Source organism: Hemitrygon akajei, chromosome 3 (genome assembly GCF_048418815.1).
Source record: "Hemitrygon akajei chromosome 3, sHemAka1.3, whole genome shotgun sequence".
Classification (NCBI taxonomy): Eukaryota; Metazoa; Chordata; class Chondrichthyes; order Myliobatiformes; family Dasyatidae; genus Hemitrygon; species Hemitrygon akajei.
The window spans coordinates 29,169,896-29,192,681 of record NC_133126.1 but is presented as its reverse complement, the minus strand read 5'-3'; the positions used below and the strand labels follow the sequence as shown (position 1 = coordinate 29,192,681).

Genomic DNA, 22,786 nt, shown 5'->3' with positions numbered 1-22,786 from the left:
GGTCAGACCACAGTTGGAGTATTGTGAACAGTTTTGGGCCCCTTATCTTAGAAAAGATGTGCTGGCATTGTAGAAGGTCCAGAAAAATAATTCCAGTAATGAAAGGGTTAACATATGAGGAGCATCTAAGAGCTTGCTGGATTAGAAGAATTGAGGGGTGGATCTCATTAAAAATTACTGAAAATTGAATTGCCTAGATAGGACAGATGTGGAGAGAATATTTCTTGTAGTGGGTGAGTCTAGGAACAGAGGGCACACCCTTAGAATACAAGGATGTTGATGTAGAACAGAGATGAGGAGGGATTTCATTAGCCAGAGGGTGGTGAATCTGTGGAATTTATTGCTATGGACAACTGTGGAGGCCAAGTCATTGGGTACATTTAAGGTGAAGTTCTTGATTCCCTGATGGCATCAGAGACTATGGGGAGAAGGTAGGAGAATGGGGTTCAGAGGGAGTAGACTTGATGGGCCAAATGGTCTAATTTTGCTCCTATGTCTTGTGGTCTTAAGCCGGGTGATTTTCCAACATTGACTTTATAATGCATTGGTTGTTCAATTACATAGGAGAGTGGGAAGATAATATGTCCAGGCTGAAATTCAGGAAATGAAGAAGCACTGGAGGGTTGTTAAGCTGGAAATGGAATGAGATCAGTTTCTGATAACTTGTGATTTATTACTGAAGGTGGAGCACAGCTGTCCAAGATGCATACCTGTGAACTTGTGGTGGAGATTTAATAAAGCAGGGTGTTAATTATATCCTCTGTTTCATTACACTCCCATCCTCCAACATGTTTATGGGTGCATTATACAGCAGTATTTAGCTTTTCTGTCTCTGGTTTTCTGTAACATTGAAACTGACTATGTATGGAAGATCAGGTTTTCCACATTGGGACAGACAAAGGCATTCAACCCTGTTTACCCTTTTTGTCTGAGCTCCTTATGGTAAATTTGGTTATTTCAAGATTCAGGATGGTTTATTGTCATTCTTCAGTGCACTAGTGTATAAGAACAAAATGATACTGTTCCAGATCCAATGCAACATAAAAAATGCAATAAGCATAAAACACAATAAATATAAATAAAGGCAATCCTTTAAAACACAGTGTATAAGTAACTGAGTATGCCCATATATTTATAAGATTAGCATATATACATAGACTGATTATATTTACATAAAGTGACATTAGGTACGGGAGTATCTGAACATAAGGTGACTGACAGGAAATGATGAAGTGACTCTTGGCAAGAGGAACTCCTCTATGTAGCAGCAGGGCACACGAAATCACAGCAGGACAGTGACTGTCGGTGCAATTATGAGGTGTGCAGTGTGAGTGTCATGTGGCAGTGCATGGGGGGAAAGGAGGGTGCTGAGGGGCAGTGGAGAGGAGTGAATGAAGTGGATGTAGTTGTGACCAGCCGTTTTTATAAACACAAGATTCTGCAGATGCTGGAAATCTTGAGTTACGCACACAAAATGCAGGAGGAACTCTGCATGTGAAGCAGCATTTATGGAGGGGTATAAGCAGTCAATATTTCAGGCTGAGCCCCTTCATCAGGATTGGAAAGGAAAGGGGCAGAAGACAGAATTAGGAGGGGGGGAGGGGAAAGAGTCCAAACTGGCAGGTGGTAGGTGAAATCAGGTGCTTTGTAAACCGTAAATTGTCCCTTGTGTAGGTGGGTAACCACCTTCCCCTTCACCTGGTCTTAAGTGTTATGAGAGTCTCTTCATTCTGGATGTGTGATCCAGACCATCAAAACAATATACTGGAACTCAGCGGGTCATGCAGCTTCTGTGGCTGAAAAGGAGTTGTTGACATTTCAGGTCGAAACCTTGCATGAGGACTTTGTTGACAATTCCAGTCATCCCTTAGAAGTTGCTCGACCAGCTGAATTTCTCGTGCAGATTGTTGCTCCAGATTCCAGTGTCTGGTGCATCCAGTATGTTCCATATTTCTCTTTGAATACTAGAGGGCATAACTTTAAGATGATAGGGAAAAAAGTTTAAGGGACATGTGTGGAGCAAGCTTTTTAACATGAAGAGCAGTGGATTCCTGGAACAGGTTGAAAAGGGTTGTGTTGAAAGCAGATATGACACAGGTATTTAAGAGGCTTTCAGATAGATACACGAATATGCAGAAAATGGAAGGATTTGGATCACTGGCAGGCAGGCAGGATTCAGTTTACACAAGAGATTCTGCAGAGGCTGGGAATCCAGAGCAGTACACAGACAGAGAAACTCAGCAGGGCAAGCAGTGTCTATGGAGAGGAATAAACTGTCAAAGTTTTGGGGCAAGACTTCATTAGGACTCAAAGTTATACCATCTAGCATTTGAAGCGGAATCTGGAACACACTGGAGACACAAGAGATTCGTCAGAATCTGCCTGATGTGCTGAGCTCCTCCAGGATTTAATTTAATTTGGCATGGTGTTCAGCACAGACATCGTTGGCTAAGTGCCTTTTCCTGTTCTGTGCTGTTCTATGTGCCTCTCCCTGACTGGTTGTTTCACCTAGGATTCTCCCTTCAGTAAGAAAGCAAACCAGGAACTGGACTTCCTATAGCTTCATTAACATCCTCAGGATGTCCCAAAGTACTTCGCATCCAAAAGGAAAACACCAGGCATTTCCTGTTACTTTTGCGGCCACAGAAGCTCCAGGATCCTTGGCACAAGTGGATTAACTTCAGTTTGTGGTTGTTACACCACTCGGTCCTTTTGTTCTTAAAGGCATAGCACATCCACAATCATAATACCCAGCGCAATGTAACATAATGTGCTTGTGCCTTATCAAAGTGCTTACAGTGTATGTGCCAATTCAAAGAAGGCACAACAATGCTCTACTTTCTTAGAAATTTGTGTAGATTCAGCATGCTATCTAAAACTGACAAACTTCTATAGATGCAGAGTGGAGAGTAGTGTTCTGACTGGTTGCGTCATGGCCTGGTATGGAAAAACCAATGTCCAGGAAGGGAAAAAGGCTTCAGAAAATGGTGGGTACAGCCCAGTCCATCACAGGCAAAGCCCTCCCCATCAATGAGCATATTTACAAGGAGTGCTGCCACAGGAAAACATCATCAAGATCAAGGACCCCCAACATCCAAGCCGTGCTTCCTTCTCAAAACTACCATCGGGCAGGAGGTATAGAAGCCTTCGGTCCCATACCATGAGGTTCAAGAACAGTTATTACTCTACAACCATCAGGTTTCTGAACCTGTAATGTGCTGAGCTTTGTCCACAACTCTCTGCAGTCACAGGTAGAGCAATTGCATTACCAAGCCGTTATGCTTTCTTAAGGATAACTTTACTGTCTTTAGAAAAGTTATCCTGTACATTGGCCAGCAAAGCCATCAAGACTGATTGAAATTAGGACTGTTGTGGACCAGTTTGTTAAAGTCACTACTTGCATGCCATAAAATGGAGATTAATTTCTGCACATTACTGATCTTTGTCACGTATCTACTACTAGGCATGAAAATGCACTGAATATTTGGTTGTTAATCCAAATCCAAATGTACGAAGGTACAAACACAAGTGACAGTGAACCCTGCTCAGCTGTCGAATAAACACAACCACATTCATTAATGTGTACAGTAAATACAAGGTGATTGATGGTATGAGGTACACTCCATGTGATTATTGATGTGTTAAAAGATCCTTTCACCACTTGCCTCACTCCTACCTGGGGTATCTGAGTTATTTACAGAGAAGCAGGCTGTAGAAGCATGTTGAAGTGCAATTGTTCACATTTTCTTGGATTGCAAAAGGAGTTCATCAGAATGTCTTTATTTAGTGTCAGTCCTTTTCCAGGTTGGTTATATGACTGGGTCAGTCAAGCTTGTTAACTAACATGATGACAGAAAAATGGAAGGCTATATGGGAAGGAAGGGTTAGATTGATCGTAGAGTAGGTTAAAAGGTCGGCACAACATCATACTGTGCTGTAATGTTCTATGATTAAGAGGCTGAGATTGAATGCAAAATCAGGATGTGTTTAAGTATTGAGTGTTTTGGTGAAAAATTCCCTGCTTTGATTGGAAGTTGCTTTAGTTGTTTTCACGGGTTCTGTTTTGTCCAGGTCTTCAATATGTTACCTGATCTAATCCCCTTCTTCTACCCCCTCCTCTATCCCCTCACACCCTTTACATACTAATTCCACTCTCCCCTCAATCTTTAACATCCTGGACCATCTGATAACCCTCTCCTTTCACCCTCCATACCCTTTGTTAGCCAACACAGTATAATCCCCGTTACTCATCACTCCCCATTACTCATCATTCCCCATTACCCCCATTCCTCATCACTCCCCATACCCATTACTCCACATTCCTCAGCACTCCCCATCACCCATCATTCCCCATTCTTCATCACTAGTCATCCCCCATCACTCCGCACATAGTATAATTCCCCTCCCTTCACTCCCCATACCCTTTATTACCCCACACAGTATACAGTGCCTATAAAAAGTATTCACCAGCCCCCGCCCGCGGAAGTTTTCATGTTTTATTGTTTTACAACATTGAATCACAGTGGATTTAATTTGCCTTATTGGACACTGATCAACAAAAAAATACTCTTTTGTGTCAAAGTGAGAACACAAAAGTGATCTAAATTAATTGCAGATATAAAGCACAAAATAATTGATTGCATAAGTATTCACCCCCCTTTAATAAGACATACTAAATCAACACAGGTGCAGCCAATTGGTTTTGGAAGTTACATATTAGTTAAATGGTGATAACTGTGTGCAGTCAAGGTGTTTCAATTGATTGTAGTAAACATATACCTGTATCTGGAAAGTCCAACTGCTGATGTATCAGTATCCTGGCAAGAACCACACCATGAAGACAAAAGAACACTCCAGGCAACTCTGTGAAAAGGTTATTGAAAAGCCCAAGTCAGGAGATGGATGCAAGAAAATTTCCAAGTCACTGAATATCCCTTGGAGTATAGTTAGGTCAGTCATCAAGAAATGGAAAGAATATGACACAGCTGTAAATCTGCCTAGAGCAGGCTGTTCTCAAAAACTGAGTGATTGTGCAAGAAGGGTACTAGTGAGGAAAGCCACCAAGAAACCTATGACAACTCTGGGAGAGTCACAAACTTCAATGGCTGAGATGGGAGAGACTGCACATACAACAACTGTTGCCCAGGTGCTTGACAGTCTCAGCTTTATGGGAGAGTGGCAAAGAGAAAGCCTCTGTTGAAATAAAAAACTTCCATGAAATCTCAGCTAGTGTTTGCCAGAAGGCATGTGGGAGACTCTGAAGTCTTCTGGAAGATGGTTCTATGGTCTGATGGCACCAAAATTGAGCTTTTTGGCCATTAGACTGAATACTATGTTTGGCATGAGCCAAACACTGTACATCATCAAAACCACACCATCCCTACTGTGAAGTATGGTGGTGTCTGCATCATGCAGTGGGGATGCTTAAAATGAATGCAACAAAATACAGGGAAATCCTGGAGGAAAGCCTAATGCAGTCTGCAAGAGAACTGCGACTTGGGAGAAGATTTGTTTTCTAGCAAAACAATAATCCCAAGCATAAAGCTAAAGCTACACAGGAATCACTCAAAAACAACAAAGTTAATGTACTGGAGTGGCCAAGTCAGAGTCCAGACCTCAATCCAATTGAGAATTTGAGGTTGGACTTGAAAAGAGCTGTTCAGTCATGATCCCCATGTAGTCTGACAGAGCTTGAGCAGTTTTGTAAAAAAGGATGATGAAAAAATTGCAGTGTCTAGAAGTGCAAAGCTGATAGAGACCTATTCACACAGACTCAAGGCTGTAATTGCTGCCAAAGGAGCATCGACTAAATACTGACTTAAAGGGGGTGAGTAATTATGCAATTAATTTTGTGTTTAATAATTGTAATAAATTTAGACCAATTTGTAGAAATTTTTCACTTTGACACAAAAGTGTATTTTTCTGTTGATCAGTGTCAAAAAGGCCAAATTAAATCCACTGTGATTCAATGTTGTAAAACAATAAAACATGAGAACTTCCAAGCAGGGTGAATACTTTTTACAGACACTGTAATTCCCACTTCTTTTATTACCCAAACGCTTTATTTTTAACCCACTCAGTATAATCCCCCCCACTGTCATTTCCCACACTCTGTAATAGACCATGCAGCCTGAACCATTTTCTCCTCAATCTATGCACATTTTCACATACAAAATACTTTATTCACCTCTTTAATATTTTGTCATTTTTTTTCCTTCGTAACTCACCCAGGCTAATCCTATTCCAACATCTCCCTGGAAAATCTGGATAGTGAAGGTGCATACATCAGATGCTCTTTATTGACTACAGCTTGGTATTCAACACTATCCTCCCCTCAAAGCTTTTATTCTTGCTAGCTCCCCTCTTTCTGGTCCTGATGAAGGGTTTCAGTCCAAAGTGCCAACTGCCCCCCACAGTTGCTATCTAACCCACTGTGATCTTCCAGTTTGTTGCTTCTCTCACTCTCTTCTCCTTTCAATATCCTCCTATTCTAATTCCCCCTCACCATTTACTCCAATACTCTTGATTATTCTGCTCTCCTATACCTTTGAGTATCCCACACACTAAACTATGAGGGGTGTAGGTAGGGTAAATGCAAGCAGGCTTTTGTAAATGTAGGCAGAGGTTGAGTGAGACTAGAACTAGAGGTCATAGGTGAAAGGTGAAAACTGAAATGTTTAAGGGGAACATGAGGTGGAGCTTCTTCACTCAGATGGTGGTGAGGGTGAATCAGTGGAAGTGATGGATGCAGGTTCAATTTCATTATTTAAGGGAAGTTTAGATAAGTACATGGATGGGAGGGGTATGGAGGTCAGAGGTCTAGCTGTAGGTTGATGGGACTACGCAGAATAACAGTTTGGTCTGGACTAGATGGACCAAATGGACTGTTACTATGCTGTAGTGCTCTATAACTCTATACCCATACCCTTGAGTATCCCACCCCGTCTAATCCCACCCTCCATTTACACCCATACCCTTGAATATCCCACCCTGTTTAATCCCACCCTCCATTTACACCCATACCCTTGAGTATCCCATCTAGTTTACTCTCACTTTCCCCTCACTCACTATACTCTTGAAAATCTCACTCTCTCATATGCTTTACATTTTAATATTCCCAGCCAATTAATTTCACATTTCCTTAATCCCCATACCATTGATATCCACATGTTCTAATTCTACTCCCAGCTTTCTCCCTGTACTCTTTCATATCCCAGAATTTAAATTCTACCCCCTCCCCCAGCCTCATATGCAATGTCCTTTTAATATCCACTTTCGCTTACTCTCTACAAACTGTAGTGTACAATATTTACTTTATAATTCCATTGGATCCAGAACCATTCACCTCTCACTTCCTTCTGTTTATATTCCACTTATTCTAATCCTACTCTTTCCCAGTTCCTATAGCCTTCTGTCTGGTCCATTGTCTCTCGCAATAGCCTTACTCCATGTGCACTTTGAAATTCTGCCCTGTGTAATTGCACATTTCCCACCCTGCAGATGAGACCAAGATTGGGATGTGGTGGACATTGAGGAAGGCTATCAAAGCATGCAGCAGGAAAAAATGGGCTGAAAAATGACAGATGAAGTTTAATGCAGACAAATGAGAGACGTTGCACTTTTGGGAGGACAAAAGAAGTTAGGGTTTACATGGTGAGTGGTATGCTGCTGAGAAGTGCAGTAGAACAGAGTCGTGTGGGAATACAGATCCATGATTCCTTGAAATTGGCATCACAGGTAGATAGGGTCATTAAGAGAGCTTTGGGCACATTGGCCTCTATGAGACCATAAGACATAATATGCAGAATTAGGCCATTCAGGCAGTCAAGTCTGCCTCACCATTTCATCGTGGCTGATTTATTATCCCTCCAATTCCATTCTGTTGCCTTCTCCTATTAACCTTTGATGCCCTGACTAATCAAAAGTCCACCATCCTTCCCACATCCATTTTATCCAGACGTTCCAATATTTGATAGGTTTCAAAGAGACCCCCTTCATTCTTCTAAATTTCAGCAATTACAGGGCCAGGACCATCAAACGTTCCTCACAGATTAACCTTTTCATTCTGGGATCATTCTTGTGAATCTCCTCTGGACTCTCTCCAATGCCAGCGCATCCTCAATGCCATTAGGCTTTACAATTCTACCGCCAGGACTTAAGAACTTTTTAAAAGCTATTATTAATGCTTTTTGAGATAGTGATTTAGATGCATATCATATTTTTTACTGAGTTAAGTATTGTATGTAATTAGTTTTGCTACAACAAGTGTATGGGACATTGGAAAAAAGTTGAATTTCCCCATGGGGATGAATAAAGTATCTATCTATCTATCTATCTATCTATCTATCTATCTATCTTTCTTAGAAAACAGGCCTAAAATAGTTCACAATACTCCAATGTGCAGCCTAATCAATCTCTTATAAAGCTTCAGCATTACATCCTTGCTTTTATATTTTGCTCCTCTTGAAATTCATGCTAACATTGCATTTGATTCAGGTCAAAGACAATCAGAACTGGGAAAGAGATTTAAAAAAGGTTAATTGAGTTACGAAGAAGGTGGTAGAAGGGGTGGATAGGACAGAGTGAATATCTGTGATAGGTGAGGCTACAGTTGATGTGAAGATTAGCTGCGGATGAGACAGTTGGCTGTGCATAAAATGTTGTTAATAATAAGGATGTGGATCATTGGTAACAATGGCTTATTATTGTCATGTATACAGATGTTCAGTGAAATGCTTTTGTTTACATGCCATCTAGACAGTTCATGCCTTACATAACTACACTGAGGTTGTAAAATGAAAACAGGGTGCAGAATATAGTTCAGGAGCTGCAGAGAAAGTACAGTGCAGATAGACAAAGTGCAAAGGGCCACAGTGAGGTCAATTGGGAGATCAAGAATTCATCTTCAGTACATGAAATACAGTTCAGAAAATGCTAAAGCCCTCAAGGATAAAATTATGATGGGCATAGATCGGGTAAATGTACTGAATATTTTCAGAAAAAAGAAAGATGTATTAGGAACTTTTTAGGACAGCTTTTTACATGTGGTATGGTATGTGGAATGAGCTGTGTGAGGAAGTGATTGAGGCAGGTATAGTAACAACTTTTAAAAGACAGTTGGACAGGTACTTGGATTGGAAATGTTTAGGTTATTTGCCAAACGTTGCACGTTGCTGTTTGAAGATCCACCCATTACTTCTATTAAAATCGTTCTACTCTTAAATCTAAATTGTCGGTCTATAAGAATCACAATGATTTAAAAAATCTTATGGTCTTGCACCTTATTGGTGACCTGCATTGCACTTTTGCTGTAGATGTTACAGTGTATTCTGCACTGCTGTTGTTTTACCTTGTACCATCTCAGTACATAAGATTAGCATGAATAGTATGCAAGACAAGCTTTTCACAATATTAAACCAATTACAATTCCAAATAGAACTAACTTGAATGTTCATCTTGATTGGCATGGACCAGTTGAGTTGAAGGGCCTGTTTCCAAGCAGTGGAGCAGAAGATCACAGAATGTGTTGGAGACAGTTCCTTGTGGACTTTATGCACCAGGTTTAAGAAGCAGCTGGGGCCTGTCAAGACACGTCTGCTGCAGAGTGCAAGAGTTTTAAATGGTGTAGAATTTGTAAAGTACATCTAGGAGGGTTTCTTGAATCCATATGTAGATAGTCCAACAAGAGGAGGGGCTGTACTGGACCAGGTGTTGGGTAATAAGGCTGGCTAGGTGACCAACCTTTCAGTGGGTTAACAGTGACCACAACTCCTTAACTTTTAAGATAGCTATACATAGAGATTAGTATGGACCTTGTGGGTCAATATTAAATTGGAACGGGGCAAATTACAAGAACATTGGGCATTACAAGAACTAGGGAGAGTTAATTGGGAATAATGGTTTTTGGGCAGGTCCACGTCCTACATGTGGAGGGTGCTTAAAGACTAACTGCACAGAGTACAGAACAGGTGTATTCCAGTAAAAAAAGGACAAGGATAGCAAGGTAAGAGAACTTTCAATGTCAAGAGAGGTGATGAATTTAGTCAAGAAGAAAAAGGAGAAGTATATAAAACTTAGGAAGCTAGGATCAAACAGAGCCCTGGAAGATTATAAAGAAGCCATAAAAGAACTCAAGAAGGGAATTAGGAAAGCCAAGAGGGGCCATGAAAAGTCCTAGGCAAGTAGGGTTAAAGACAATCCTAAGGTATTCTATACATGCATCAAGAATAAGAGGATAACTAGGAAGTGGGTCAGACCACTTAAGTATAAAGGGGGACCAATTGTTTGGATGCAGAGGATGTGGGTGAGGTCCCTAAAGAGTACATCATTATTTTCCAAGATGAAGTACATGGAGAACAGGGCGTGTTGGGGCTCTTAAAGGGCATTGAGGTGTCCCTTGGGCTTGATGGGCACATACCCCAGGTTATTGAGAGAAGCAAGAGAAGGGATTGCCGGGGCCTTGAGCAATATCTTTACGTCCTCTCTAGCCATATGCGAGGTCCCAGAGGACTGGCGAGTAGCTAATGTTGGTCCATTATTCAAGAAGGAAACCAGGGGTAACCCTGGAAACTATAGACTAGTGAGTCTCATGTCAGTGTTATGGAAGTTACTGAAGAAAATTCTTAGGTTTAGGATTTATGAGCATTTGGAAAACTATGGACTAATTAGGCAGAGCCGTCATGACCTTGTGCATGGCAAGTTGTGTCTTACTAATTTGAGTTTTTGATGAGGTGATGAGGGTGTTTGATGAATGTAGAGCTGTGGATGTTGTCTACATGGCTTTTAGTTAGACATTTGACAATGTCCCTCATGGAAGACTCATCCAGAAGATTAAGATGCGTGGAATCCATGGTGAATTGCCATTTAGATTCGGAACTGGCTTGCCCATGGAAGAAAGAGGGTGGTACAGATCTGGAGGTCTGTCTTTAGTGGTGTTCCCCCGGGATCGGTACTTGGACCTCTGCTGTTTGTGATGTATATAAATGACCTGGATGAAAATGTAGAAGGGTGGGTTAATAAGTTTGCAGGTGATACAAAGATTGGTGGTGTTGTGGATAATGTAGAAGACTGGCAAAGAATACAACGTGATATAGATTTGTTGCAGGTATGAGCAGAGAAATGGCAGATGGTGTTTCAACTGGCCAAATGTAATGTGTTGCACCTTAGTAGGTCAAATGGAAAGAGACAGTACACTGTTAAAGGTAAGATTCTTAATGGTATTGATGAACTTGGGGTCCAAGTTCATCATTCCCTGAAAGTGGCTATACAGTTGGTAGGGTAGTTAGGAAGGCATATGGCATGCTTGCTTCTATTAGTCGAGGTGTAGAGTTCAAAAGTCAGGAAGTTATGTTACTGCTTTATAAAACTATAGTTAGGCCGCATCTGGATTATTGCATTCAGTTCTGGTCAGTTCCATTATAGAAAGGATGTCGAGGCTTTGGAGAGGGTGCAGAAGTGGTTTACCAGGATGTTGCCTGGGTTAAAAGGCATGTGCTATAACGAGAGCTTGGAAAAACTTGGGTTGTTTTCTCTGGAGCGGCAGAGTCTGAGGTGAGATCTAATAGATTTAAAAGAGTATGAGAGACATACATAGAATAGACAGACAGTATCTTTTTCCAAGGGTTGAAATGTTTAATACCAGAGGGTATGCATTTAAGGTGACAGAGAGAAATTTCAAAGGAGACGTGAGGAGCAAATTTTTATACACAGAGAGGGGTGGGTGCCTGGCGTCACCTCCTGGGTTGGTGATAGAGACAGAAACATTAAAAGACATCTAAGAGACATTCAGATAGGTACATGAACATGAGTAACATGTAAGCATATGGACATTGTGTAAGCAGGAGAGATTAGTTAGCCATTTGATTACTAATTTAATTGGTTTGGCACAACATTGTAGGCCAAAGGGCCTTTTCCTGTGCTGTACTGTTCTATGTTCTTTGTATGAAAGGTGTCTGGTAACAGTGAGACAGAAGCTATCCCTGAGTTTGGTGGCATGAATATGCCCACTTGTTAGACCGTACTGAAGGAGAGAGAATACCTTCCCCTGCTTATATAGGTCAGTATTTGTGTGTCTGCATGTGTGTGAAGATTTTTAGTCTCTCACTGTTACATCTTTCTCTCAAAGCTAAAATGGCAAGACCTTGTAAAACTGAACGTGCTTTATTGTGTGTATGTGTGTGTGTGGAAGTGAGCATGTAGCAGCTTGTCCACCCAACCGTTTACACATAGACTTCACCAAGCTGGCTGTATTAACTGCTTATTTGCTGATTCATTCTTATAGGAGACCAGCTGCTACCTACATGACTAAAAAATTCTAGTGTATTGTTTGCTTTCTGCTGCACTTACCTCCTCTGATTCACCTCTTCAGATGAAATTTACAACATGGAGTTCTGAACTCCGGAACGCTTAATTCCAAATACTGAAGTATTTCTTTCTTGCTACACCAACTTCCATCAAGGTCACTGAGATATGATTGTTCCTCAATAGAGAAGCATTTGTCTGGCTGAAAACTGGGGAGCCTTCTCTACTGCGTGGCTCTGCAGAGAATGGATTTTTTGCAGAAGTTGGTAAAATTCTACTTTCCTCAGAACATACTGGTGCAATTCTACACTGCTATCATAGAGAGCATCCTGACATCAGCCATTAGTGCCTGGTTTGGTATAGCATCCTCTCACAGTGTACGAAAACTACAGTGAACTGTCAGGTCAGCAGAAATTGCCATTGGCTGCAGTCTACCATCGCTGCCAGACTTGTCCAGGATAAAGAAGTGGGAAGCAAAGAAATCATGGACACTACCCTCTCTGCAGCTGCCTTTCCAAAAGCTTCCTTCTGGCAAGCACTATAGGGCTATTAAAACAAAAAAAAACTTCATTCCATCTTAAAAGCTTCTTCTCCCAGGCAGTTAATCTGATCAACCATTCTTGTTAGCCTCCAACTACGCTCTATCTATTATCCCTGTCACTGCCTGCATGGTAAACACTTCAAACCACTTTTAGTAATGATCTTTGCATTCTGGTATATATGTATTTTAACATTTTAATTGCATATTTGTACTTCAACCTCCAACTTTTTTTAATGTAATTCTCTTAATTGAATGTTTTTGTTGCATGTCACTTGCTGACTAACACACCACAACAAAATCCTAAAACATGAAAAAGCGTATGGCAAATAAAGTTGATCCTTGACGCTAGGAGATCTCTGCAACCATCCTTGCTTCTACCCTGAAAATGTGGACACCTATGTAGCACCTTCTCCCAATTATACGGCATCCCAAAGTGCTTTACTGCCAATGAGTGCAGTCTCTTTAATAATGTAGAAAAAATAGCAGATAATTCTTTAAGCAAACTCTCACAAACTAACACTGTATGTTGTCTAAAGACACCTTCACCTGTTCAGCCATTAGAATATAGAACAGTACAGCACAGTACAGGCCCCTCAGCTCATGATGTTGTGCTGACCTTTTAACTTTCTTCAAGGTCAATCTCCCTTCTCCCTTTCCTCCTGTATAGCTCTCCATTTGTAAATCATCCAAGCACCTATCTGATATTTTTCCAGTAAGATGGTGATGTGCTCAGATGCAGTGGCTTCTACGGGGCTAACCAAAGGAGTTATTGTCTTTTTTTAATGTATTTTTTACGATTGCCAGATTCTGCTGGACATTAAGAACTTTAAGTATTGTAAGTCTACCCCATCAGCGAGTTCTCATTGGTAGAGAAACTGGAGCAGTGTCAGTGTAGGTGCACAAAGGCAGTGTGCAGTCTAACAGTGAGTAATGGTCTTAGTTGCTTTCCTTATGATCACAAGACCCTGTTGGACTTTGAAAACGTGGAATGCTGCAAGTCAGGTTGCCTGGTTTATTGGTGAGCGGGGGAGCTCAGGTCCTCAGTCGTAGCGAGCACTTGGCCTCAAGCCGCTGTATCATCTGTTTGCGGCCGTCCGAGGTGGTGTGGTTGTCAGAGTTGGTGTCAGGTGCATTGGAGTCGCCCTCAGTGTTTGCTTGGCAGAGGACAAGCTGTGTTGTGTTTGGCTGCAAACTACTGCGGCACTCATGGACACAGACAATTGGATTGTGTTCTTATTTTGTGTGTGACTGTTTACTACTGACTTGTATGGGCATTAAGTGCCTTGTGCTGTGTGGATGGCAGGGAAGTTGTGTGGACTAGGCCTTGGGCCGCAGTGTCTCCTGTTAGCATGTGTCCAAGGGAGAGGTGTCGGAGTTGGTGCTGCTCTCCAGTGTTTGCTCAGCTGAAGACAGGCTGTATTGTGTTCAAATGTGGATTGCAGGAGCATTCCTGGATTCAGAGACTTGGACTATATGTTTTCTGTGTGACTGCATTTTACTGTTATTTTATATATGCTATATGTGCCTTGTGCTGTGTATGACTATTAATACTGTGTTTTTCACCTTGGCCTCAGAGTAACGCTGTTTCATTTGACTGTATTCATGGGTATTCATGAATGGTTGAATGACAGTTAAACTTGAACTTTATCTAAGAATCTCTTAAATCTCCTGAACATATGTGCCTCTACCACCACCTCTGGCAGGGCATTCTACGCATTCATCATACTCTGTATAAACAAAACCTACCTCTGACGTCCCTCCTATACTTTCCTCCGATCACCTTAAAATGATACCCTCTTGTATTAGCCATTTCTGTCCTAGGAAAAAGTCTCTGGCTGTCCACTCGATCTAAGCCTCTTATCATCTTACATACCTCTATCAAGTCACCTCTCATCCTCCTTCGCACCAAAGAGAGAAGCCCTAGCTTGATCAACCTATCCTCATAAGAAACATGCTGTCTGATGCAGACAACGTCCTGGTAAATCTCGTCTGCACCCTCTCTAAAGCTTCCATATCTTTCCTATAGTGAGGCAAACAGAACTGAACACTTTTAAGGTGTCATAGAACCTGGAATAATACAACACAGAACAGGTCCTTCTGTGCCAGTTTAAGCTGCCCATGATCTATATCCCTTCACTTCCTGCCAGTTCATGTGCCTGTCTAAGTGTTTCTAATTTGATCTTTTTTTGTAATTTGTGGCAATTTGATGTCTTGGAACTGTACTGCTGAGCTGTACTGAACATTGTCATACAAGACGGTGATTCTGAAATGTTGCTGTTGTATCTGCTTTGAACACCTGCCCTGGCAGTTCTTTACAGGCAACCCCCCACTCTCTGTGTAATAAAACTTGCTCTACAAATCTCCTAAAAAAATCCCCCTTATCCCTCACCTTAAAAATATGCCTGCTAATATATTTCACTTCTAATCTGGGAAAAGGACTTTTGTGAGTTTTCACAAATAAAATGGTGGAGGCATTTTATGGTCAAGTAACAACTGTAGGAACTCATTTATTGTAATCCAAACACAACACAAAGCACAGTAAAAATACTTTGCGTAATTACAGTATCTGATTAGACCAGCTTGTTAAAGTGAACCCCAACTCGATGTTAGTGGTTTTGAATTATATATATTTCCACCATTAACATTACAGACAGACAGACATACTTTATTGATCCCGAGGGAAATTGGGTTTCGTTACAGCCGCACCAACCAAGAATAGTGAAGAAATATAGCAATATAAAACCATAAATAATTAAATAATAATAATTACCCTACACAGCCCTCCACCTGCCCCCAACCAGAATTCACTAAGACCAGCATTGTGAGCCTTTCCAGAGCTCAGAATAGCCGCCTGGCTCGGGTCCTGTGTTCAATGGATGGAGGAACAGCAGAGGGCTTTAGCTCATCCAGAGGTGTGTTGACACACTCATGGTCGTCATGATGCCAGGGGCATGGTAGTGGAATCCTCCAAATCTTGGTAGGTTAGTTTAAGGGGATCTACCAAAATACATTCAGGTTTTCCCTTTTATCTATGGTAAAAGTCTTTTCTCTCCGTTCCAGAACATGGAATGGACCATCGTAAAGGGGCCAAAGGGGATGTTGGTGTGATTCATGGCGGACAAAAACAAATGAGATAGGATATAGGTCAACAGGTACCCAAGAATGTTGTATACCATGACAGGAGGTAGGAATAGGTGAAAAGGAATTGAATTTACCGAGGTTGGTAGTACGCTGCTGAGAGGCCAACCAGGCTGTCCTGGTATCAGGAATAAAATCACCCGGCACTCATAACAGCTGTCTGTAAACCAATTCAGCCACAGACGACTGCAGGTCCTTTTTTGGAGCTGTTCTGAGCCCCAGCAGGACCCACAGAAGACGATCATGCCAATGCTCCGTCAGGGAAGCCCTCAGAGCAGCCTTTAAGGGGCGATGAAACCTCATAGGCCATTGGACTGTGGGTGATGTAGCCTAATGCTGAGGAACTGGACCATCACAGCCCAGAGGTCTGATATAAATTGGGGTGCCAAACTGAGCAACCCAGGGATTGGTTAATGCCCAAGCCTCGTCTGCAGCCATTGTCAATGCTAGAGAGATGACTTCTGTCCGCTGGCACTCCACACGGGTTGCAGTCCAATCATGCACGTCCTTTCTAATGCTGTGCCACACAAACTTCAGTGCAACCAGTTTTGTTGCGGCCTCCCGGCCCAGATGCAGGAAGCCATGTATGGAGTCAAAAATAATCCACCTCCAGTTTGCAGGCACTATGGGACAAGGTCAGCTGGTTGTAATATCACACAGGAGATAAACCCCAGTTTCTCCAAACTTAATGTCAGCCAACCACAAGCCTGTGACTGCTGTTCAATAAGCCTGGACCTCTGGAAGGTTGTCATGCCGGTGTTGTCAACCCCTATGTGTATGGCCTCAACGGATGGCCATGAGAGGCAATCAGCCATGGCATTAATTTTCCCCTTGATCTATTGTATATCAGTTGTGAACTCTGATATGTAGGCCAGTTGACACTGCTACCATGCAGACCAAGGGTCTGATATTTTGGCCAGTGCATGCACAGGAGGTTTGTGGTCAACAAACACTGTGAAATGGCAACCCTCAAGAAGAAAATGAAAATGGCAGACAGCCAGATAGAGCCTGAGAAGCTCACGGTCAAATGTGCTATATTTCTTTTCATGGGGTGGGGGTGGGGGCAGGCGGAGCTGTCGGTTGAAGAATGCAAGGGGCTGCCAATCGCATCCGACCAACTGTTGATGTACAGCGGAATCTGAAGCGTATGTGATAATGGCCGCTGCACAGTCTGAAGTGTGTGTAGTAATGGGTACCGCGCAGTCTGAAGTGTGTGTAATAATGGTCACAGCACAGTCTGAAGCGTGTGTAGTAATGGCCACAGCACAGTCTGAAGAGTGTGTAGTAATGGCCACAGCACAGTCTGAAGAGTGTGTAGTAATGGCCACAGCACAGTCTGAAGCATGTGTAGTAATGGCCACTGCACAGTTTGAAGCGTGGGTTTGAAGCGTGGCCACTGCTGCATTGTGGGGTGGGTCTGCCAATAGGGTTGTGTTGGAAAGAGCTTATTTGGTATCATCAATTGCCCTGGTCATGTCTGCTAACCAGTCAAGCACATGATTAGGATTATTACCTTTAAGCACACTATACAGAGGGAGCATAAATTCAGCAGCTTGCAGAATGAAGTGGTGATAGAGATTCTCCATGCCTAAAAACTGCTGCAATTTTTTAGTAGTGTGGGGCAGTGGGAAATCCATAATACCTTTGATGGGAGATGTTTTGCACCTTCTGCAGAGAAGCAATGACTGATAATGTAAATAGTTGACAACCCAAACTGGCATTTAGCAGGGTTAATAATCAACCCGTGTTGGCTTAAGTGCTTGAAAAGTATGCGGAGATGAGGTACATGTTTGGATTGGGATGCATTGGCGACAAGTATGTTATCCAGGTAAATGAAAAGAAAATATGTCTTTTAACATGGAGTCCATCAGCAGCTAGAAAGTCTGTGCTGCATTTTTCAGTCCAAGTGGCATGCAGAGACACTCAAAAAGGCCAAACAGGGTTATCACAGCCATTTTGGGAATGTCCCCCGAGCACACAGGCACCTGATGGTTGCTCCTGACTAGATTGACTTTGGAAAGAATTAACTTCCAGGCTAAACATGCCAAAAAGTCCTAGCTGTATGGGACCAGGTAGCAATTGGGGATAGTGATTTTGTGAAGGCACTGGTAATCACCACGTGGCCTGCAACCACCATCAGACTTAGGGGCCATATCGAGGAGCAAAGCCCAGGGGCTTTTCGACTAGCATATAATGCCAAGTCTTTCCACGTTGGCAAACCCAGCCTTTGCAGTTAGCAGCTTTTCTGAGTCCAGTCTATGCGTGCGGTCATGCACAGGCAGGCCAGTTGTAGAAATGTAGTGCTCAACGCCATGTATTGTGAGTGTAGTGGAGAATATGAGCTTGGTGAGGTTTGGGAATTCAGCTGGCAGTGAAGTAAACTCGCATGCAGTGCTGCATACACTTTACAGAGTTGTTGTGGGGAACTAACTGGGGACGCAGGTTAACAACTCAAAATCCTTCATATCTGCCAGCCAGTAGTTTTTAAGATTGACTACTAGTCCATGGGTACACCAAGTAGAGGTCTAGCCACTTTAGCCTGGATGAAGTCCCATGTGTAACGTTGCCCATTGAAGCAAAGCATCACTTGTCATATCCTGTAAGTTTGGATCCTGCTGCCATTGGCAGCCTCCAATGAGGTTTCTCGCTCTTTGCCATTTCATCAATAGGTGATTCTGGCAGCACACTCACAGGAAGCATCGCCCTGAAAGGGTGTCCATAATGAACAGTAGATAATCCCGGGAGCCGGAACCCACAGTGCTCACAGACCTCTGATGTCCTGATGTGCTGGCACCGTCAAAGCTGCAAGGCAGTTGGCACTTCCTTGCATTCGTACCAAAGAAAGCATGGTAAAAGCATAGGCTTGGCATCGTCTAATTTACAGGCTCAAGCGTCCTTATGTTGGGGGCTTAGCTGACCGGGCTTTTTGAGGTAGAGAAAGGAGGAGGAGTGATGCATTGCTGCCTAGCTGAGTGGAGACTGTCAGCCATTTTAGCAAGTTCCCTATAGTCTTTCACAGGTGCTAAGCAGACTTGGTCAAGCATCTGCTGCATTAAAGGCTCTTTAAAAATAAAACAAGGATAGTGATTTCCCAGGAGAGACAGCATGTGGTCCATTAGTTCCGATGGTTTAGCATCACTGAGGCTGGGCAAAGAGAGCAACTGTTTGGCGTGCTCAGACTCCAATAGTCCATAAGTCTGTAAAAGGTGAGATTTCCGCGATCGGTAGTTATTGTGTTCAGGCAGGTGTTCTGGTAGACTCACCATTCTTGCAGCCATAGGGTTTCCAAGCTACCACATAGTAGATCTTGCTGTTGTTGGCAGCCCAACTTGGACCAAGCAATGGCATTTTGCTCCCAAAACTCCAGCAGTTTCAAATTGACTGCATTGGTTGACATGTTCAGTAACTCTGGAATCATTTTAGATCATTGGGGTCACCAATGTAGGTTTTCACAAACAAAGCAGCAGAGGCATTTTATGTTTATGAAAAATCTGAAGCAACTCATTTATTGTAAATCCAAACATTGAACACAAAGTGCAGTAAAAGTACTTTACATAATGCTGAAATTGTGTCAGAATTGCCTCTTAAAGTGAATCTCAACTCAATGTTGGTGGCTGTGAATTATGTACATTTACATTGATTACATTACCGTAGTCTTTGACCATCAACTCTATCTATGATAATTTTATATACTTTTATCAGGTCAGGTCACTCCTCAGCCTTTGGCTTTCCAGAGAAAAGTTTGGTGGCGTGGTGGACAGGGAAGAAGACTATTTGAGATTACAACGGGATCTAGGTCAACTGATGTAGAGTGCTTTAAATGTCCCTAATGTGTATGTCTCTATCACCAGCCCTGGCAACATATTCCACACACCTACCATTCTGTAAATACATACCCCCTATACTTCCATTCACTTTCAGTACTTAAAATGGGTGTCCTGTGGTAATTAGTTAACACCCAGTTTAGTTATGTTCCCAAGCTATTTGTGTGTGTGTGTGTGTGTGTGTGTGTGTGTGTGTGTGTGTATGTTTGATCATACCTGGACCTCCTCATTTTTGTTCAGTTGTTCAATTTAGTTGCGCCACTTTCACTTGCGTCTTTCATCAGTGATCAGGTTGCTGGGTTAACAGCCACGATCAAAATCTCTGACTGGCAAATAACAAAGGATTCAAGTCAGCAATTAAAAACATACTGTTTGTTCACTGATGTTGGGTAGACAGGGAGAGTGGGAGATATTGGATGCTGATACAGCAGGGATAATTTTCAGTAAAAAAAATGCTGAAGTCCATACTGATGATAATCAGTGCTGTTCCATATAGGTCATGATTCCTTCTGTTATGTTGTGATTGCCTTGTAGTTTAAAGAACCTACAGAAAAAGATCTTCTGACTGTTATATCTAATACTCAATTCTTTAAGATAAGGTTATCTTTATTTGTTACATGTACATTGAAACATACAGTGAAATGCGTTGTTTTGCATCAATGGCTCACACAGTCTGAGAATTTTGCTGGGGGCAGTCCGCAAGTGTCAACATGCTTCCAACGCCAATGTAACGTGCCCACAACTCATTAACTCTCACCCTAGCCCTCCTCACCTCTCACCTTAAACCTGTGTCCTCTAGTTCTAAGACTCTTGTGTTCTGGGAAAAAGATTTTAACTATGATAGCCCTTCATAAATTTGTAAACTTATACATTCCAGGAAGAATAAACTTGGCTCGTCCAAGAATAGTATAGCGCAGTACAGGCCCTTTAGCCCATGAAACCGTGCTGATGCTTTAACTTCCTCTAAGAACAATCTGATCCTTCCCTTCCACATTTTCCTTTCTTCCTTTGATCTTCCAGTTTAAGATGGAGCTGGTGAATCTCAGTGACTTCTGGCCAGTGGCCAATGAAACAAAGAAAGCAGCTAAATACTTTGTTAATCATTCTTTTTCTGGTAAATGATCATCACAAACAATCACCTGTAACCTTCCTTTGGACTTGGAGGCAATTCGATGTGGCAGAACCAAGGTGAGGCTAGGCAGCGGGCCTGTCACTGAGAGCTGAGGTTTGATAGTTTTAAGCACTAGGCTGAATTAGAAAGGTCAGGTATAGGCAGAATCAAAGTGGTGGGGGTCAAGGCCCCAAAGCGTTCCGAAGCAACTGAACCTGATATTTGGATGATGATTTAAGCGTCAGGCCAAATCGATAAGGTCGGGTGCAGGCTGAATCGAGGTCCAGGCCCCAGACTGTATAGCAGCATCTGAACTCGATATTTGGAAGAAGACCTAGACTGAACAGGTCAGGGTGTCAGGACTGAGGCGAGGGCCAGACAGGTTCTGCATAGAACTAAGGATCTGTGGATGGAATCTCTTTGTGAACTTCAGTTCAGAGTGTTATTTGTTTGCGTTTATTGGTTGCATGAGTTGTTTCTGCACATTTGGTATTTGACGGTTTTTTATGGGTTATCATCTTAAAATTATACCCCATTGTATTAGCCACAGCTGCCTGGGGAAAATGTCTCTTCTTGTCCACTCTATCGATGCTTCTATCAAGTTGCTTCTCACCCTCCTCTCAAGATGTATTATGGGCAGCCCATAGCTGTCACCAAGCTTACGGCACCAACATAGCAGGTGTGCAACTTACTAACCCTAACTCGTATGTCTTTGTAATGTGGGAAGAAAGTGGAGCACCCAGAGGAAACCCACACAGTCATGAGGAGAATGTACAAGGTCCTTATAGACAGCAGCTGTAAACATTGCGCTAATCACTGGGCTATCACACCACTAATGATAAACATCGGGGTGAATGCAGCACTGGTCCCTGGAGTACACCGCATAATAGGCTTAACCCCAAAATCAGTCTTCAACTTGTGATGGACTCCAGGACAATTCTGGAATTAGTAAATCTGGTTCTGGGAAAGAATTTTGCTTGCCTTGCTACTTTGGGAAATGTTTTCAGAGACCAAAGGATTAGTGACCAGAGGAACTTGAACTCAGCTGCTTAGCTAAAGATCCAAAGGAAGCAAAAGAAAACAGTGTTTGGAATATTGACTTGTGACATAGAGTGTATTGCCTTGAGTACAGAAGGAGATTTAGTAGTAACTTTCAAAATGATATTTAACATATTTAACTCGTCTGTGTGAGGAGTGGCACGTCACACAGTCTTTCGTTCCGCACCTTGTAAGGCATGAAAATGCCCAACGCTGGCCTCTCAGGCCTGAGTCGTCGACAGTATCATTATGAAAGAAAGTACTTTAACTGGACATGGAGGAAATGTTTTCAATAGTGGGAGAGTCTAGGACCTGAGGGCATAGCCTCAGAAGAGAAGGATGTCCTTTTAGAACAGAGATGAGGAGGAATTTCTTTAGCCAAAGGTTGATGAATCTGTGTTACTTTTTGTGGATGCCAAGTTATTGGGTATATTGATAATTACAAAGTATATTTAATATCAGAGTACGTATACAGTATACAACCTGAATTTTGCCCTCTTCACAACAGACAGACAGACATACTTTATTGATCCTGGGGAAATTGGGTTTCGTTACAGTTGCACCAACCAAGAATAGTATAGAAATATAGCAATATAAAACCATAAATAATTAAATAATAATAAGTTAATTATTCCAAGTGGAAATAAGTCCAGGACCAGCCTATTGGCTCAGGGTGTCTGACACTCCAAGGGAGGAGTTGTAAAGTTTGATGGCCACAGGCAGGAATGACTTCCTATGACGCTCAGTGTTGCATCTTGGTGGAATGAGTCTGGCTGAATGTACTCCTGTGCCTAACCAGTACATTATGGAGTGGATGGGAGACATTGTCCAAGA

General features: G+C 42.3%; 1 protein-coding gene across 6 annotated transcripts in view; it reads left to right on the top strand.

Moving 5' to 3' along the window:
* The window catches only part of nudt14 (nudix (nucleoside diphosphate linked moiety X)-type motif 14), a 136,449-nt gene that overhangs the window by 23,216 nt on the left and 90,447 nt on the right, over window positions 1–22,786 (top strand). For 2 of the 6 annotated variants that reach the window (XM_073039434.1, XM_073039436.1), the window contains exon 2: window positions 7,501–7,653. The exons of the other annotated variants lie outside the window; for them this stretch is intronic. In XM_073039434.1, coding sequence (XP_072895535.1) covers window positions 7,594–7,653 — 60 coding nt within the window. In that variant the 5' untranslated portion in view covers window positions 7,501–7,593. The remainder of the gene's footprint in view (window positions 1–7,500; window positions 7,654–22,786) is intronic. 6 annotated transcript variants of the gene reach the window in all.